Raw genomic sequence first — 20,843 nt, forward strand, 5'->3', positions numbered from 1 at the left:
GCTAATAATGCATATTACAAAAGTCCTTTTGCATAAACAAAATTTGATAGCTGGCACTGAAGTGTTTGTCTCTTGAGCTCCATTCCCGTCCAGCTTTGGGAAGTCACTGAGCTCTCAACAGTCTGCTGCTGATCGATAGAAAGCACCTTTGCTCTCTAAGTACAGATTAAGACCCAGACATGGACCAAGTGCATAGTATCCCTCCTAACTCCTCCTTTACCAGGACCTATAAAACCCGCTTTTCATAAAAGTCAACTGTCTGAAAGACTACCACACAGCTCCCTGGAGCCAGTAATAGACAAAGTGCCTTAGCCAAACCATGGGACAGTGTCTCTCTCTCTCTCTCTCTCTCTCTCTCTCTCTCTCTCTCTCTCATTGCAGTATATCAAATATCAGTTGTACAAACTTTTATACCCAGGCAGGGGGTTAAAATGTTTCCAAGGAGAATACAGACTGCGATGTAACAAAAGAAATACATGACAATTCACTAACGAAAGAGGATATGGAAATGACACTGCACATTTTACAGCCATTTAACACTAAACTATCATTTGTGACATGGCAATTGAGATATAGCATTTGTTGTTAAAGAACTGAGCATAATAGATCCAAGAAAAGGTCCAGGCATCTTCTCCTAATATTAGAGAGAATCTGGCAGACTCTGAATTTTGTTATATCCATCCAGAGTCGCCAAAGAATCATTGATGTTAAGTTAATGGCATGAATTCTTTCTTAGATCATTATTATGTCAGCTCGAGTTAAAACAGTGTCAGCAGACATTTACATGAGTGTACACAGTGTTAAGGCAATTTAAAGTGCAATGTAAATTTGTATTGCTGTCTGTGTCTCTGTTTCCTGTCCTGGTGACCTCCGTAAACGTTAGGTGAATCCTCTGACTGGAGGCACACAGGGAAATAAAACTCTAATTAAAAATCTAACCTTTCCTGCAAAGTAAAACATATTATTTATGTAGTGATCAGGGCAGAAAGTGTCAGGAAATCTCATCAAAAAAGGTCAATGTCAGATGCCACAAATCTTGGATAAGATTAAGTCCTTTCCTACTGCCATTAAGGAGTTGCACTGGGTTATGATAAATGATTTAAACTATGTGCTCATAATAGTTTAAAAATAACCCCAGGAATTATTTAGTGAACCAATATATGGTATACTAAATCACAAACATTGTAGCTGATGTATTTGACCTTCAGGATTATATGTGTCAGAATTCCTGTGAAGACATACATACAGTATGTGAGTTATTTTTGTCAATTGTAGCTGTCACTGTGGCTGAGTTGTCTGAGAGTTACAGATGACCAAGTTCAGTGATGTTTGATAAGCAGTTTCCTCATTCTTATGTAGTTCTTCTTCTCACTTAGTCATGAGTATGTAGATTTTTATAGACATATGGAAACTGGTGACCAAAAGTCTTTTATCAAGAAATTAAAATAGAAGTGTTTACCTTTTTAGTAATTGTATGGAACTTACAGTAGACAAACAATCTAATGTTATTATTGTTTTGTGAACTCAATTCAATAAAATGTATCTAAAGGTACAAAATGAATTGACTGTGTGCAAAGCTCAGTCATCTTTGGTATCCAATTAGATTTTAGGTTATAGTATTCAAATTGTGAAAAAAAAAAAGATAAAAATGAATTGGTTTCCAGGAATCACTTTCCGTCAAGTCACGTTAACGTTAATTAAATAATCCTAAATTTGTTTCACTGAATTGTAGCTTTCTAGTATGCCTCAACTGTGTTCTCCTCTCCTGAAGAATCTTTTTTTTCCAGAAGTCTTGTGACAAATGTGGTTGGTCCAATCATCCTCCAACTTTGGCTTTTAAGGGTCGGACACATGCAGCATTTAGAAAGAGCAAGTTAGTAGTAGAATTTAGAAAATGCCTGGTACCGGCCCGTGTGAAGGCGATTTACAGCAGGCTCTGCTTAAACTACTTCTTCCTAGCTTTCTTCTGAGTTCATCTCATCAGCTCCACAGTCAGCTAACTAGGCAAAAAGGAGCATAGTGGTGTTTATTGCCTTTTAACAACAACATTTTACACTCTGTTGTGTACATTTTTACTCCCTGATTTTGGATATAATATTTTAGGTATACTATAGTATTAAGATGAAGCAGGGAAGTTAATCATTTTCTGTCTGAATGATCAGCATATACAATTAGATTCCATAAAGGGTGTGCATAATAAGGCTGGCTTGAGGAATCACAGGCTCAATATTAAGTATTTCCAAAACACCCATTTAACAATGACCAGGAAATTATGCACAGGGGGGCTCTGGTGTATTTAAGCAGTGATAGAATGAAAAACAAAATTCCTTGGCAGGGCCCTACTTGCACCTTTAATTGTGTGGTGTGGACTTCATAATACTTGGTGGAAAGCTTTAGAAGCTAAGGGCTGTGTAATTATTATTATTATTAATATTATTAATATTATTAATAAACAGGATTTATATAGCGCCAACATATTACACAGCGCTGTACATTAAATAGGGATTGTAAATGACAGACTAATACAGACAGTGATACAGGAGGAGAGGACCCTGCCCCGAAGAGCTTACAATCTAGTAGGTGGGGGAATGTAATAGCGAAGTCCCTGTCCCTAATGGGGAAGTGTCTTCTCTCTATATTACCAAGGAATCGTTTTAAGTTGCAAATGTTCTGAATGAAATTTCCACTCTCTAGCTTGAAACTTGGATACATACAATACTTTACATTTTTAACCGAGTTCATAAACAAATGTAAAAATCTATGGAATGTGACCCACCAATCAGGTAATTGGGTAGCATTTTTATTGCCCAGAATCTGTCGTGTTCTGTATGTTATTCTCAAATAACCGGTATCTTGATCAAATTATCAATTGTACACAAGATTTAATGAAACAATGATAACATGGAGCTGATGTGGCTAGTCAGATGGATGAGGTAATTAATGAAGGAATTCTGGTAAGGCTCAACAATGAGCAATGGATTAGGTATTCTTGTTCATGTCAAACTGAAAATGTTTCCAGATCATTAAGCTGGCTCCATAAAATGCTTGGCCAATCTTTTGCAAGTCAGAAGAAAATCTATTTCAAATGATCATTATAAAATATATTTTTGCACTGTTGTTATACATTTGGATTGCTTTTGCATTAGACAGATTAATTACGTAAATGTTTTTTAGGAACACTGAAGACATTGTTTAGAGTTGCATGTTTTAGTACTTTTTTTTTGTGCACAAAGTTGCATACAAAAATGTTTTTAAAGACAAACTCAGTGAACACATAATCCCTGAAGTAAAGTAACCTGCATGTAGTGGTATGCATTACACAAACCTCTGTTGTCCGGATCAAGGGTTTTTTTTCCCTAAAACTTGAGGTGCATACACTCCATGAAAATTGCAATGCATATTGCAGATGTCCAGGGTTAGTTTAGAGTTAAATAAGTGTGCTAGCACACCTCCGCTTTAAAGGACCAAGGAGGTGTCCCTTATTTTGATAAGTAGCACCAGAATCTTTGCATACATCTCTTTCATACTAGGCATCTGCAATATGAAGAAAAACAGCTAACATCAAATCAAACATTAACTGTTTATAAACAGCTTGGGGTACAAGCAGCTCCAATTGAAATCAAATGCTGCTGCACCTGCACTAAATTTTGAATGATCTCAGAAGCGTGTCATTTCGATGTCAAAAGTCTGCTGATCCTGCCCATGTGTAGAATAAATGTGATTATCACAATCACCACAAACATACATGTTTTGTTTATTATAAACATCATTTTATATATATTTTCTAACACTTGTATGAACAATGTTTTGTATTTTTCAGGGTAGACAATGACTGTCTTAGTCCTGATATTCAAGGCTCAATTCATGTTGGGGACCGCATATTGGAGATTAATGGCACCCCCATTCGCAGTGTTCCACTTGATGAGGTTTGCTCTTATCTTTTACTTTTGTTTAGTCACATCTAGCTCACTTTTAGGTTAGCTGGTGACTTTCTGTTTTTTTTCTTTTCCCCAGATTGATGTTTTGATACAGGAGACCAGTCGTCTCTTACAACTAACAATTGAACATGACCCTCATGAGAACAGTACCATATCCACCCCATGTCTGGACCCTGTAGTCAGACGTCAGAGACCAGTCACGTAAGGCACACTTTCCTATGTCACAAACGTCATCATTTTGATGGAATATTTAAAAAAGAAAGCACTGTAAAATAATATTTTTTCATCAGTTGAGGCAATCATAAAGTCTTTCACCTTTGGGTTACATTTTTTTTTTTTGCCAGTGTTAAATCATTTCCGTAGGAAATAGAATAGCCTAAAGGTGAAAGACTTCCTAAGTTTCTAACATTTTTTACAGCGAGTGCATCATAATATTTGTATTATTTTCTGTAGGCAAATAATAAAACAAATCAAATAATTCTTGAGGTATCTATAAAAACCTATTATCAGAGTCCATACATAATTTTAGCAGTCCTATGTTATCATACAGGGACTCAAGTATAGCCTCATATACCATACTGCAGGGACTGATTTTTTTCAGTTTCCCATAATTATATGATACCTCTTCTTCTATGTGAAAAACTTACCAAACATCAGTAGTGTAATTCCTTTACACTGCTGTGTTTTCAGAAGGCAAAGAATAGACTGTAATACTGCCTGATTGACTAGAGGCTTTCCCATTGCTCATTCTCATATACTTCATCAGCTTACTGTATATCAGATTCCTTGCTATGATACTCAGTTAACTTAGGACCATTTAACACTATTATTCACTTTCTGTAACATATGCAAAGAGATACATTATAGTATCTAAAAAAGGATTTTATTAAGAACACTCCTAATACCACTTTCAGTACTCCTGCATCATGACAAATACAAAACTTTGCTCTGATGTAGTTTGATAGTTTTGAATGGTTTATCTGCCTGTAGCTAATATTATTTTTGTGGAGTTTGACAGTGTAGTAAGTATGACTACGTACACACGTCAGATGATTCTCGTCTGATACTAGCCCTGAAGAGATAATCAGATGAGAATCATCTGACGTGTGTACAGTGCTCGTCCAATGCCGTTAATGGATCCGTCCTGGCAGATCCATGAACCACTGCAATACAAGTTAAGGGGAGGTGTGCCGCTCGCTCGTTTTCCCCTCTCCTCTCTCCCTCTCTCCACAGAGCAGAACCGGGCTGTATGTACAGCGCTTGTTCATGCATCTTTCATCGTGAAAGATCCTTTCCAATGACAAAAGTCTAACGTGTGTACGTAGCCTAACATATTCAGTTTACACAACAAACACATTTTCTTAAACACAATAGGTTAAACTTGTCCTGTTATAAGTGTAGTGCTTCTATACCTTTAAAATATTGTTGCTGGGCTTATAAGGAATAGGAGTAAAAGCAGCGACAATAAAGCCAGCCTACTCAGTGTAAAAAAACACCAAATTTTATTTTACCTGTTTTAATTTACAGATAGGAAAGTTAGATTCATCTGGTTTAGGGAAGTTGATACTTACAGGATAAACAAGTACATTTTGAACACTTTAAGATGAATCTAAGATTTGTACAGCAGTCCGCCAATGTTAGTCATCAATCCACCACATATTGATGAACAGCCAGGAATGACTGCTGTTTACTCCTATGGAGTGGGGTGCCGCTGCCTTGTCCTGTCCCTCACCTAGCCATAGAACAGAATGACACAGCGCTTGTTCATTCATCTATCACTGGAAACAATCACACAAAAGATTAATCGGCTATCCTTTATTCTCTTCCAGTTTTATAGCTAGTCAGACCATTTCATAATTGTGCAAGAAATTTGTAGTGACCCTAAGATAATCGTGCTGGTCATCGTGAGTGGTTAACACTCTGTAATGGTTAACAACAAACATGCCCCTTTGCACATTCAGCTAGATTGTTTTAAACTTGGCAATGGTCTGATAAGTTGGCCACATACATTAAAGCGGGACTAAACCCATCAATACTCCCACAGGAAATCACTCAGTCCCAGCACCCGCAAGGGAAGCCAGGATTGTATTATTTGGGGTTGTAGAGCTTGTAGATAACCTGTGAAATATTTAGTAAGGATGAGAAAAAAGACTTGTTGTCAAACTCAGTTTTTATCCAATTCCCTAATGTGGCAGGCATCATGTTTTGTTTGACGTAAAGGCTGCTGGGTGTCCAAGCAGTACATCCACACCTCTGCAGCTGACTTGATATTTGTAGCTCTGCAAAACACCCAGTTTTAAGACTTTTAAGGTTATAGAGGAGTTGTGTGCAGAAATAAAGAATAACATAATTATTAATATTACTGCTATGACTGCTCCAGACCATTGGGCACCATAGTCTGATGAGCAAACCTGGGCAAATACCCAACTAGTACGTTACATTCAAGCCTATTTGTGAAAAAAATTAACAAACTGCAGTTACGGAATGCTATTATTTTATTAAAAAATAAAATTAATTTTATTTTACTTTCAATATTTGGTAAATGTTTTTAAATGACTTTATACTTTCCGCCAAATTATTAAAATATTTTGTATTGGAGCTTATAATTGATTGCAATAATAGGGTATACAACAGTCCAAACCTTCTAGTGTTAGCTTGACTCATGACATCTGTTATAGATCATTTAAAAACAAGAATATAGCAAGATTTGATTTTGTTTCTTGACATTATTCCTTGTTCCCAATTAAATAAATCCAATAGGAAATGATGAAATGATACCTGTAGATACATTATGGAGCCTAAACTATTGTTGAATTACAAAATATTAAAATTAACAAAACCACATTTAGTGAATATTGTTACCGAATTCCCAGTTACTAGAATAAACAGTGCATGAAAAAGTGTTCATCCTTGTGAAAATAGATAAGACAATGTAATTTTTTTGTACAGCTGGACATGAAACCTCATGCTTTTTATCTTTTTTCCTATAAAGGCGCAGCTGCAGTATAGACAGATCACCTGGATCTAGTTGTGTGGGCTCCCCATCATGTTCACGAAGAGATATGTGCCGCTCTGAATCTGTACGTGGTGTAGCAGGTGCACATCGCATTTTCAGGCCCTCAGACCTCATTCCTGGAGAGGTCCTGGGAAGAGGCTGCTTTGGTCAGGCAATCAAAGTGAGTGTCCAAGCCTCATGTTTTATTCTTATGTCATATAAAGTTTTGTAACATTTAAAGAAATCTTAGCCAATAAGATCTCAAATGAGTAATCCAAAATGTACCATAGTTCGATGCATTTTGTACGAAGGACTGCCTCAAAAGTGTGGGACAGTACACAAAACATTGCAAAAGAACCACAATGAACTTTCACATGCCAAGTAACAAAATGCGTCGAGTGATGGTATACTTGGGATTACTAATGGACATTGGTGTTAAATGACATTTACAATATCCATAACTAAATTGATGTTTGGCAGGTTTTGCCTTGATCCGTCAATACTTGGGCATCAGTGCCCTTTCATATGATTTTATAGTGTGTGGTTTAACTACACCTAAAAAATGTATTGTCTGTATTCATATTGATTATATTGGTAAGTAGAATGTTATATTTTACTTAACGAGAAGTTGATGCTGGAACAGACTTCTAACAGAGACAGAGTTAGTCAGGGTGAATTTATGCATGGAACAAACAGATCTATACTCAGACATAAAAAAAGGTTTTGTTCTGTTTCTGTGTTTTAAATGAGCTTGTTGGACATCCCATTCTCTAACTATGAGCATAATTAAAGAGTTGTGCCCTTACCCCCTCCCCCCTTTGTCACTGTAACAGCCTCCAGTCTTCTGGAAACATTTCAAAAGTGTGTCTGTGGGAATTTGTGAAAATCAGCATATGTGATGTTCAGTACTGTTGTTGAACGTCTGGCTCTCAGATTAAAGTTCCAATTAAGAGACGAATTGGGCACAAACTTCACATCCTCATACACGCTAGCACTATGTCATTTGATACTTTTCCAACATGAAATAATGACTTAATCATTACTGAGAACTAATTTTTCGTTTTCTAATTCGGATAAAATTCATACTAAATCTAAAAATCTTTGCTAAAACGTATGTATGTTTGAAGAACAACACATTTATATAGTATATTTAAGATTTGATAACAAGCACCGGCCATTTACTCTTTTGCCAGGTTACTCATCGTCAGACTGGTGAGGTTATGGTGATGAAAGAGTTGATTCGATTTGATGAAGAAACCCAAAGAACCTTTGTAAAAGAGGTGAGTGCTCTCTCAGTACACAAAGAACAAGATCACTACTTCGGCTACGTACACATGTTAGATGATTCTCGTCCAATAATCACCTCAGGGTCTGCTATCAACAAGAATCAGGCATGTGTACAGCGCTCGTCATTCATGGATCTATTCTGGCGGATCCATGAACGATCGTAATGGAAATTAAGGGGAGAGAGCACAGCGGGGTGACGCTCCGTCGTCCTTCCTCCTCCTTTCTCCATAGAGCTGAACGAGGCTGTATGTACAGAGCTCGTTCAGTCTTTAGTTGTTGGAAAGGATCATGAAAGATCCTTTTCAATGTCAGTCAATGAATGTGTGTATGCAGCCTTACTTTTCTTCCCAAGGCTGCCTTTTATTATCTAGTTGTTCTAAAGGGGCGCTTGAAGTGTGTTTTTAAAAATTATTCTTGTCATCCATAGATAAGATGACTGGGAGATTTGGAGTATTCATAAGTATTATCATGATAGTATATGGTTAATGTACTAAAGGACACACAAACGTAACAAAAAGAATGTTCACAAATCAAATATGCAAGTATACTAGCATCTGGATAAATGTTTTTGTATCCTATATATGTAGGTGAAGGTAATGCGCTGCCTGGAACACCCAAATGTACTAAAGTTTATCGGTGTACTTTATAAAGACAAGAGATTGAACTTCATTACAGAGTATATCCCTGGAGGCACCCTGAGAAGAGTGATAAAGAGCATGGTAGGCATTGTGCATTGTTTTGTATTTTTTTTTTATTGCTGTGAAATACTAAAACAAATAGAGAAATATACACTATGAGAAATAGAGAAATAGAGAAACTATACACTATACACTATAGTATTAAAATACTACCTCAAAAAGCAATTTTTAAAGACAGAAATAAATATCAACTAATCGTATCTTAATTGGCTTAAAATCCATATTCAACCAGAAGTTGGTTTGTTCTTTGCTAGAGTGGGGAGAGTTTGAACAGGTTCTATTTATCAAGGTCACAGGCATTGACATTATTGTATGTGCTTATTTACAAAGAATGAGACTTATCCATCACATATCTTTACAGTTTGTTTATCGCCACAGAATTTATACATCAAAATACAATTTGTTTCCCATACAAGTCACCCCCAAGCATCAGTATCTTACATATGTAAACCGCATGGGGATCATATTAATGTAGAAGTGGAGCTGTTGTGGTTTGAGATTCCAGCCATACAGACCACATCTGGTAAAACTTACCTAGGCATCCCCAGTTCAGGTTGGCTGCCTAATGTAAAGGCAGTACTGAATTCATGAATGAATTCTAAAACAATGGTGTATGAGCTTTGTTTTTTTCAATGTAACTCATTGGAAAAACATATATATGTTCTCAGGGCAGTAGAATAACCATAAGGTTCCACCACTCCAAAAAGCTGGTGAGATAATAAAAGTATAAACGTAGAGATAGTAAAAGTATAAAAGTTGGATTCAAAATAAACTTAATAATTTCCAAATAGTATCTCTTACCAGTAAGTTACCTTAATATTTGAACATATATTTGCAGGATGCTCAGTATCCCTGGAACCAAAGGGTCATCTTCGCCAGAGATATAGCTGCTGGAATGGTAAGTCTTTAATATGTGTTTCACATGAATTCATTTTATTTTAAGGACCCTTTTATGTGTCTAGTTACTCATACCCTTACATACATAGTCCCTATTTTACAGAACCAATTTTCCTCTCAAAGAGCAACTATACCTGTTTTTCAGACCTACCTCCATTCTATGAATATAATCCATCGGGACTTGAATTCCCACAACTGCCTTGTGCGAGAGGTAAGAAATATATATTGTGAGCTTGCTATAGGTGATTGATCGTAGCAACGGGCTTGCAGCAGTTCAAATGAGGAAGCACACAGTAATTTTTTTTAATAAACAAATATTGGGTACTTTATTTAGGCACAAGGATGCCAGTAAACACAATGTGAACAACAAAAAAATATACCAGAACAAATCTTAGCCTGGCTGAGCCACTAACTACCTCTTTGGAAGATTCTCTCTTGACTAAAAAATGTACAACACAAAGTCCTTTTCATAAAGAAAGCATATGATAGCTTACTGTTACATGTTTTCCTCTTGAGCTTTTTTCCCCTTAAGTATTGGGAAGCCACTTAGCTCTCAGCAGTCTGCTGCTGATCCTCTTAAATGAAGCACTCATGTTTTTTAGCTCAAGGTGAAGACCCGGACATGGACCGGGTGACCAAGGACCCTTTCCCATTCTTCCCTTTAAAACCAGCTTTATCACATTTAATAAACAAAATGGCTTAGCCTGGGGTCTATGTACACCCCATCTAAGATCTTTCCAGCCCAGCCATGGGACACTATGCAACAATATATAGCGAGAGAGAGAAAACTAACACAGCACTTGTAAGAAAAAGCAGCACAACATCAAGTGTTAAATCCGTTTGAAACTAAATCTATAAAGCTTTCTTCCTTCAGAGCCACCTTATTAGAACTTTAATGTAATAGCCCCACTAACCTAGGAAGGCTTTGGAGGCAGGAAATGTTAGGATTTCCAGATAACCTTGAAGTGCATGTGTTGGTAAAATCTAACAAATAAAAAACATTTTGCACAACTCTCCTTTTTATTCTCTTGTTTATCCTTTTCCTCTTTGTTTAAAGTGCAGCAGTATGTTCAGAAGCTGGCAGCATTTCTGAAAGGATCAATATATAGTTAACTACATCGCTAGATCTAAAGGAGGTTTTACATGGTTTACTATATTTACATGCTTTACCTAATTTTTACTTGGCATTAACACTGAATTGAATTGCTGTTTTTTTTAAATGAGTGCAGTTCCAATACAATGGAAAAAACCTTTGTGATTTACAATAGACTTTTATTAGGCAGCAATATAATCAGCATGACCCTCCTATAATTTATTAATGTGGCTTGCCTCTAAATTGGATAAATTCCAAATTCAATGAGATATCACCCTCCTGCATTCCGAATAGGATAGAAGCAAATCTTTTTATTTAGAATAAAATAAGTATTTAAAAAGTTATCAGCCACAAATATGTTGTTCATGTTATAGCTATACCCAGCAAAGTAAATAAAATACATCCTAATGAGACTTGTATGTAGTATTAAAAATTTGCTCTTTGGCATTCAGGACGGCAGTCTGGTAGTGGCAGATTTTGGGCTGGCTCGATTAGTAACAGATGAAGCTCGGGACTTGGGAAAAGACAGAAGAAAACGGTACACTGTGGTAGGGAATCCTTATTGGATGGCACCAGAAATGATAAATGGTGAGTATAATTTAAATGTAATTTTAGGTGTAAAATCAGCTAATAGAGAAAAGACACAAAGAGGAAGGTATCTTTTTGGATTTTCAGGAATACACGTTGCTCTGCATATCACAAGTTTAGTGTTAAATTCATATACTATTTTTATAAATTACTGAGTAACCAACTGTTGTTGAACCATTTTTTATATGTTTAGGAAGGAATATGTCTACCTAATATGCTCTCATTCACCCATATTTCAAACGTTTATAGAAGAGTCCGTTGCCTAGCATTCTAAATTTAAACCCTAGCTGAATTATTTATTAGGCAAAGCAATTTAAGAGAAGTCACCACATTTCACTTATCTGAGTAGTCAACTGAACTCGGATTTATGTGAGTTATTGTGATTTCCTAAAGCTTTTTATTCACCTAGGTCATTTTATAGCTAGTAATAACATTCTGCAGTGAAAGCAACTTTTCTTCCTCCGGTTATGTCTCATGGAAATCAACATCTGACTTGCCTTGAGTGATTTAGGCTGGGTGCAATATTTGTCATTGGAAAGGATCTTTCACGATCCTTTGCAACGACAAAAGACTGCACAATGCATGAACAAGCACTGTACATACAGCACCATTCTGCTCTATGAAGAGGGGAGGGGGAAAACGACAGAGCTGCACCCCGCCCAGACAAAGCACTAGCGCTGTACACACGCCAGATTCTTGTCCAATATTAGCCCTGTGGCGATTATCGGACGATAATCATCTGACGTGTGTACGTAGCTTAAGTCATGGCGTGTGTGCAAAGCAAATGCTGTGTGCTTTCAGGTGCATTTCATATCAGTGTCTGATATCATTCTGACCTGAATCATGCTGCCTTTGCATTCCTATTGATTTAAATAGGGAAAAAAAGTATTTCTTATGCCAGCATAACACTTGCTACAACAAAAAATGTAATTTGGATAAAAAGTGAAAGATCTTTGTTTACATTACTATAAACAAAAATCTAGTTAAATGTGACCACTACTAGCATTACTGCAATAATTTATATAATTGTAACATTCAATTCAGGTTAGTTTTTGGTAGCTACTGGAATCTGGTAGTGAAACTGTTGTAGTTCCAGCTAAGTTTACTTGAAATGTTTTAAAATGTGAATCTTCATGGAAGAGCCAAGGTGCAGAAATGTCAATGCCAAAAATGAAATGTAAAGATTTAATCAAAAAGAATGTGACTGTTACCATTTGGCCATCAGAAGTCTGACAACAGAAATTTCTTTGTGTGATGTTGGGTAAATTTTTCTTCTATGATAAAATAGGATGTTAAGGATTTCCATTATTATATTTCTTCTTAACTTCACCCTAATCTAAAATAGAAAGTTTAGCTTTATATATATGGTCCTAGATTTTATCAATAACATTCCTTAGATTGTAATAGAATTTAGATCATTGTTGGAAAATATTTGATTCTAGAACCCGTTAGAAGGAACTGAAATTCATGTGATAAGACTGGGGTCCTTTTCATGACATTTACCTATTTGCTCAATACCTTATATTGGCTTTATGTGCATTACCAAAGTGCTTTTTCTTTTTACAGGGAGAAGCTATGATGAGTCAGTGGACGTTTTCTCCTTTGGAATTATGCTGTGTGAGGTACTAATACAGCTACTGCATTTCCAATTTCTGGCCATTTGTCTTTTCTCTGCACATAATTTACAGTCATTCCATATGAATTTTTATATTCTACCTCCCATAACCTCCTGAGATGACCAAGTCTTATGTTTTTGTTTTCTCTCCTTTAGATAATTGGTCGTGTTAGTGCAGACCCTGACTATCTCCCACGCACCCTAGATTTTGGGCTGAATGTGCGTGCCTTCTTGGACCGATTTTGCCCCCCAAATTGTCCACCAGGTTTCTTTCCTAGTGCAGTGTTATGTTGTGACTTGGACCCTGAGAAAAGGTAAATTACCAGCAGTGTCTTGCTGCATTGTGTGTACTTTCTTATGTAGATGTACCCTTAATTGGATAACTAAAGCTTTAGTTAGTTTCGTTTTTACATTGGCATGGAAATCAGCATAATATCCATTTTCTACAATAATGGCGCATGTTGATTATATCAGGTAAGGTTCTATTTAGGATCAGTGTAGGCCACTGATATTAAGTCAGCCCATTTTGTTGAATGGGATGCCAATGCATCACTAAATAAACATTTTTTTGCAATGTAGTAGACAACAAAACTGTAGTGCTTTATCTTGCAGGTGCATACACATAAAAATGTCACCACAATTCACCTATGTTATTGCAGACATCTTCCATGTTACATCTTTTTGGATGTAACCACTGAATATAGCTGAGGATCAGAAATGAGAGCAGGCAATATGTCTAATAATTGTAATCTATTAACTAGCTGTAAGTTTAAGGCAAGTGACAAATAACCGATAAGTACCAATTTAAAGATCAAGTCATAACTAGATAACAGGAAATTAGAATTTGAAACCAAGTGACTAGTCAAATTGTAATGAAGGTAAGAAATCAGGAACACATACCTGAAAATAAGCTGTATATCATAATCGGGTATTACACACAGGAAAGCTATGCAGAATGCTAAAAAGGAGTAACAGACAATGGCTTTTATGTGGACAGAGCCTGGTCCAGTATCATCAGGTGATTGCTGCAACATGGCCACTTCTTAATCTGTATAACATTACCTTCTACATTGTGTGGGCACATATCTAGGAAATCTAAATTAGAGTGCTTTTAGCTTCCTTTCAAATAGGCCAATCATTGCTAATCCCTCTTCCAGTTCTGGATGCTGGGTCATGGTTGCTATCTGCCCCCTGAGTTATTGGCACTGTTCCCTGTAATTTTCTGCAGACAGCCTTTAGTGGCTGGACCTCCTGGAACTTTCTACCCAGGCTATATGTATAAGGTATTTGGTGCAGATGAAATGTGTTTTTTATCTTTTATGAATATTAGGGAATAAATTAAATTTAAAGTTTTTGTTCCCAGTCTATCTTTAACTTGGTAAACTGCTGTATATTTTTATGGTTTGTAGCGGGCATGACTAGTGGTTTTTGACATTTTCACAACTTACTCTTTTGCAGGCCCAGTTTTTCACAGCTTCAACTATGGCTGGACTCACTGCTCAGGCACTTGACTCTGCAGCTCCCTATTAGCTCACATCTTGAGCAGCTTGAGAGAGGCTTCTGGGAGACATATCGTAGAGGAGAAAGTACCCTGCACTCCCATCCTGAAATCACAGAATAACATACCTGGCAAAGAGGAAGATGCCCTAATACAAACACCCCAGTGTTGTGTTTAGGAGGAGCTGGTTTTGCTTACTTCGAGAAGGGAGAATATATATTTTCAGCTAGATTAAATGAAGGGGACCTGCTGTGTCCAAGCTTACTGGTACTGCTTGTGAGCAATGAAGGGATTCCAAAGATACATTGTTGCAGTTCCATTGGGTGCCTAAAAGTTTAAATAGTTTGCAATGGTCCTTGGACTGTCATTGTTAAAGGTGAACAAGGCTTTTCATGTGCCACTCACTATTAAAGAGCCAGTACAGGTTTTGTGGTTTTAAAGGCGTCATTTCATCACATCCACCCTGCATGACGCCCCCTTTTTTTTTTCAAACTTCCTGTTTAAAGGAGCATTCTGCACCTTGTGTAAATACCTGTATGTATATTAAGACTGTGCATACTTTCCTGTACATACCCTCCTAACGTTTGTGACTTGGGCTTGGTATCCATTATCACCTGTTCATGTTGCCAAGAAGGGCTTACAGGTTTTTCTCTGTCTGTCCAAAGCATTTTGAGCCTGGGGATTTTTTCTTAACAGGACCATAATGCACACGGGTAAGCAAGCAGTGAAAAAATTGTGATGTAGGCCAGCTGTCTTACACAGAATAATGTGTTTTTTTTCTTGTTATTTGTCTACACATTTAGCACTTATAGATGGGTTAGAAGCTTTTTAAAACCACCAGCATATAAATATTTGCAAATGTTTACCATTGACTCTCTAACTCTCAAACCAGTGAGTTTCTACTTGCAGCACGTCCGTATACCCCAGCAGATAACCGTACTTAGGTGTCAGCCTTTTTCTATTTATTTTCATAAATAGAAAAAAACAGTTGTCCTTCTGACATGAGAGTATAGATAACAATGGGCTGTCTACCTAAAGGCCAGTATGTATGTAGAAGTTATGTAATAGATGTATAGCTTGGGGATGCATTAGCAAGTACAGTAGCTAAGCTGAAAAGAAACTGAGACTACTTAAGGCTTCCTCCAGTGCTCTCTTCTACAAGCTTGCTGTGTTTTATAAGTGCACTTCATGTTTCCACATTTTACATACAGCATCCATAAGTCTTTGTTTTCTTCTGTGCAGCAGTTTTGCACATTTAAATAGTCCACAGTTTTGCCTTATATTAATAATATGTATGTGAAAAGAATTCCATAAGGAATACATACAACTTCAATATTTGTCTTTTTTAATTTTAAGGTTCTAGATCCTGAAATGCCCATACATTGGAATAATGAATGTAGGTTTGCAGAATCATGGATTTTGCAGGCCATGCCTTTCCTGTACACTGGAGGGTATTTTTTTCTGACTTTCTTTTAAACAATTGTTCATTACTTTAGTTCATCAGATTTGCACAAATATCCGACTCTAATGGAAATTTGACAATCGCAGGTGATAGCCATTTTGTTTCATATCTGAAACAACCTCAATACAATCAATAAAATACCATATCCAAATATGAAAGCAGCACAAAAAAACTATTATACTCATAAAATTTTAACCCATTTAGTTCCTAAAAACAGATACTTGTCCATCTGGTTCAAAATATTCACTGAACATAAGTCCAACTCCTGAATTTTACAATGTAGTTGCCATTCATTCACAGTGGAACAAGCAGTTCTTTTTTCGCTTTTAGGCTTCATTAGGTACGGAAGACATTATTAGTTGCAGCGAATGCTGCGTTGCTGTTAAAAGATGCTAGTAAATTGATAGTCTGTGTTCAATAAATCACACCATAGGTCATAGTAACAAACTGCCTTACTTATTAGCCATGTGTGACTGGTAAACTCTGCAGAACCAAAACGAATCTATTATATATTATCTTGTAATAAACATTGAATCTAAAATTTATAGATACAATTCCCAAAGTTTCCATATTCAACCATAAACTGTACCTATACCCAAATCAAACTAAAGTCCACTTACTAAAAAAGCTACTGAATTGTAAGCTTTTTTATTAATAGATATTTTTCTGCCCCTCAACCTTTTTTTTATATTGAGTAGCCCATTTTACAGTCTCGGCATGATTCTGTGCCAGGACAATTACATCATCATCATCATCCGGCCAGTGAAGAAGGTCAAAGACTCCGAACCCAGAAGGAGATTTTAACATGTAAATGCTAGCAACAGGGAAGCACAGACATTAGAGCCCTGGAAAGGTAAGCCTGCCATAATGTGTAAATATGCTGTGCATACTAGCACATTGTAACAAAAAGCTTCTGGGGGACCAAAATTGATAACTACTATACAAGCCTAATTTGAACAATGCTTCTAGAAATTATATTGGCGTTAAATTCTGTAGGTATTTATGATTTTACAAAATTGGAATTGAAATTTAAAATAATTTCTAAAGTCATGTTACCAACAGTTAGTTGGTTTTGTGAGCTCTGAAACCTAAATAGCTGAGTTCACAGAGAAAACAAGTATTTCTGCTGTGTGTTACCCATTTTCCATCCCAACAAGACTGTTACCATGGAATTTTGCATTAGTTTTTGGGATACGCCTTACTTTAGGATATCTTTTACTGAATTTGAATTTGGTATTGGAACCCAGCCAAACTTGAATTCTAAGTTTCTGTCTTAAAAGAAAACACAAAGCATGCAGTATTTACCTCTGCAGCCAAGCATTGGCTCTGACTGCATACAAGCTACGCCTCTGATATGATTGTGTCCTGTCATCAGATGCTGGGGAGGCATTCAAATATGGAAAAGCAATGTACCATCTGTGCATGGAACATGTGTCCACATTTTCTCAAAAACAAATGTCATAAAATGTTACTAGCAGCTCTTTACATAATGTAGTTTGTAATTCTGGTACCACAGACATGTACTTCACACTATGGAATACTCTATCAAATTATAAAGACCGACCAAACTTGTAAATGGCAATGAGGGCCTTTCCCACAATTACCATGAGGTACATGGCATAGCATTTCAATAGGGTCCCTCCACATTTAAATAAAATATGCAACCAAACTAACAGAACTTTTACACTTCTAATATTTTTGCCTGAAAGTATATAGGTGTACTGGAAGTTTATAGTAAGCAGATCCGGCCTTAATCTGCTGCATTTGACAGCAAGGCTTTGCAATGAACTGACTTTCATTGGATTAAGTTCTAGATAACTCTCCTTTTCATAGGAATATATAAATAATGCACCCCTTCAAGTTCAGTTTACTGCTGAAGTGTCACAGGAATGCTGATGGTGGATCAAGATTTTTCATGTAATGACTCTATTAATCCCAGTCCACCGGGAAAAAAGTCCAACATTTACCTAATGGAGTAGACCTGGAAACCCGAAGTTTATAATTGTACAATGATGATTAGTTAGTTATGAGACCGAAGTGTTAGTGTTGCTGGATTAAATAGCTGTAAAAATCTTAATGCAACTGTGCTTCTGTCTAAGATTTCCCAGCCTTTATAGTCAATTCCATGCAGACAATACAGTAATACTGTAATAACAGATGACCACTGTTAACACTTGTTATTAATTCTAGTTCTGGTTTATATGTCATAGTGGAGTGTAGGTAAAGTTTGCTTCTAACACACACTATTTATCTTTTGCCTCTGGCTACTAACACCGTTGAGATGTCACTGGATTTTACTAACTAGGGTTTCTAATATTTGTATTAGTTTTAAACTTTTTATGCTTTCAGGATGATATGTCAGAAGGGTACAGCCTTTGGTAGGATGATATAGACATTCAAGGATAAAAGATCTACAGATAGCTGAGCTCTGGATACACTCCACTAAGGAGTATGTATAGAAAGGAATCAGAAATCTCATAAGCAAGGAGATTACAAAACAATCATTAACTTCTGCCGTGTCAAAGTGAGACCTCATGGAAATTTTGATGTGCTTTGTTTTTTAAATCAGCCTGACCTTGTAGTTAACCAAGACTCTGCACATAATAAATTACTGTTCTTTCACATATGTATGTTGTTTAAATAGTTGTTCCTAATAGTTGTTTAAAATCACATCCTGGAGGTGGTATAATTTACTTATCTCCTTTCTTTCTTAGACAAACTATGATTTATATGCCAACCACTAACTATTCTTGTCTGGGATGCTGAAAGAACTCAAATGCCTATCTAGATCGCTAGTAGTAGATACAGTAGATTAGTAGATACATGAAATTGTTGGTAAATTATATATGTGCTCTTATATACAGCATCATCTTGCAGATACATATTGCTTTTGTGGGTAAATCTGAAACTAATCTTTAGAGAAGCAGCATGGATTTTTAGTACTTAGATGAGCATTATTTGTGAATACACAGTAACAGCGCATAGAGGCATCATGGATTGCTCACATTAGAAAACAAATGGCATTCTTATTCAGCTCCACCAAAAAACGGAAAACTGTTACAGTGCCCATTCAAATACCATTGCATAGCCTGACAGCACTTTATGAGATGACCACAACTTTCTTCTTACTTCCCAGGTCTTCACTTTTTTCCATTTGTGTTGTGAGTTTAATGCAGCAATGGTTTTAAGGGAATTGTGACCCTCTTGGCTTTCATATAGAGGTATAAAAAACGTGTATTACATAAGAGGATATAAATTACTTTTCTTCTTTTATTATATTTTGCAACACTGAAAATCCTGTATAAAGGTCCCTTCAAAGTTTATGATGAAAGATTCTGATTTACTATGTGCAGACAAGAGGTGATATTCTGAGCCCCAGAATACTCAACATGATAAAATACCACAAATAAATGTAAAACATTATTATTGCATTATCCGTGTTTGTTATTTCTACTGAAACATTTTCTACTGTTACGTCTACTGAAACAAATTGCTGCTTAATTTTGTGCAGGTGGCAGGCGATGTTTCACACACATTTGTCAATCGCTTTACAAGGCAATCACAATTTTAAATAGCAGCGCTTGGAAATGATTATAGGTCTAGGCTAATGATTGGATGTAAAGATTTTGCACATTATTTATTTGGTACTGTATGTCATTGATCTTGAAAAACACACTCTGCTTGTTACTTTTTTGTTACACTTTGCTTCAAAACAATCTGAATACATGAAGTTGTCTCAAAAGCTGTTAGTGGTCTGTGTTTTTATTTCTTCAAGACTCATACCATAAGGAATAGCAAAGGGGCAGGAATGACGACAGCAGCTGTTTAGCTTTTACCATTGCAGTGAATACGTAATATATTCATCGAACATGTTCCTTTTTCCCTGACTGATGTCAATCATAATGATTCAACAATCAATGACTTTAAACCATTGCAATAATTGTGGAGGGAAGGTTAAAGAGCACGTTCATCAAATTTAATTAAGACCCAATTTAGCACTATTATTGCAGAACGTGGGATCTGCAATTTATTCAGAACTCTTCATTAAACTGTATCTTTAAATAAAATGTTTGGTTTGGTACATGATGCCCATGGCAGTGCCAAACTCCCCACACCCCTTTTATGAAAGTAGTTTTCCTATTAACCCCAACAAAAATCCAAATAAATATTTCAGCAGAGATTTGGTTTTGAATTTGGTAATTCTGCTCATCCCTAATATCGATGAGCAATAAGTAAAGTTGCCTAAGCAGCATATTGATAAGACTGGTATACTAAACGATTTGTGATTTTTCTCCCAAAAAAGAGTTAAGATTCACTTGAATAATCCCATAATGTACGGGTAAAATAAGTAATAATTTTTTTTCACATGATTAGATATTTGTAGCAAATATCCCTTTTTTTCTATGAACATTTTCCTTTTTAGAAAAAAAAAACACCAAAAGATTTATCAAACATAAAGAGAAGCATTAAGGCAAAGTAACAGATTTAGTTTTCATGGACTAGAAGCTGCACATGCTTGTCAACCTACAATTACCTTCCGCACCAAACCAATCCCTCTCAGTTTCCTGTGTTTATTTTAGCTTTGTGAAACAATCATACATTAAGTGCAGCAAGTAAGAGGAAATCATATTTCCACATTTTTATTCTTGTTCTAGGTCAGTGTCTCAAAGTCAAGTCAAGATCTTGGGAGGGTTTAGTAATTGCAGTCTATATATTTTTTTCAGGACAGATTTACTTTAACACATTCAGTGTGGCCTATTAAAAAAGGACAC

The 20,843-nt window shown here is 36.2% G+C and overlaps 1 protein-coding gene across 2 annotated transcripts in view; it reads left to right on the top strand.

The window, feature by feature from the left end:
* Positions 1-19,813, top strand: part of LIMK1 (LIM domain kinase 1) — a 61,181-nt gene extending 41,368 nt beyond the window's left edge. For both annotated transcript variants that reach the window (XM_072428739.1, XM_072428745.1), the window contains 11 exons: positions 3,821-3,926; positions 4,015-4,139; positions 6,931-7,114; positions 8,127-8,213; positions 8,808-8,939; positions 9,757-9,816; positions 9,961-10,026; positions 11,361-11,496; positions 13,063-13,118; positions 13,268-13,425; positions 14,570-19,813. In XM_072428739.1, coding sequence (XP_072284840.1) covers positions 3,821-3,926; positions 4,015-4,139; positions 6,931-7,114; positions 8,127-8,213; positions 8,808-8,939; positions 9,757-9,816; positions 9,961-10,026; positions 11,361-11,496; positions 13,063-13,118; positions 13,268-13,425; positions 14,570-14,732 — 1,273 coding nt within the window. In that variant the 3' untranslated portion in view covers positions 14,733-19,813. The remainder of the gene's footprint in view (positions 1-3,820; positions 3,927-4,014; positions 4,140-6,930; positions 7,115-8,126; positions 8,214-8,807; positions 8,940-9,756; positions 9,817-9,960; positions 10,027-11,360; positions 11,497-13,062; positions 13,119-13,267; positions 13,426-14,569) is intronic.
* Positions 19,814-20,843: the final 1,030 nt, after the last annotated feature.

Source organism: Pyxicephalus adspersus, chromosome 1 (assembly GCF_032062135.1).
Source record: "Pyxicephalus adspersus chromosome 1, UCB_Pads_2.0, whole genome shotgun sequence".
Classification (NCBI taxonomy): Eukaryota; Metazoa; Chordata; class Amphibia; order Anura; family Pyxicephalidae; genus Pyxicephalus; species Pyxicephalus adspersus.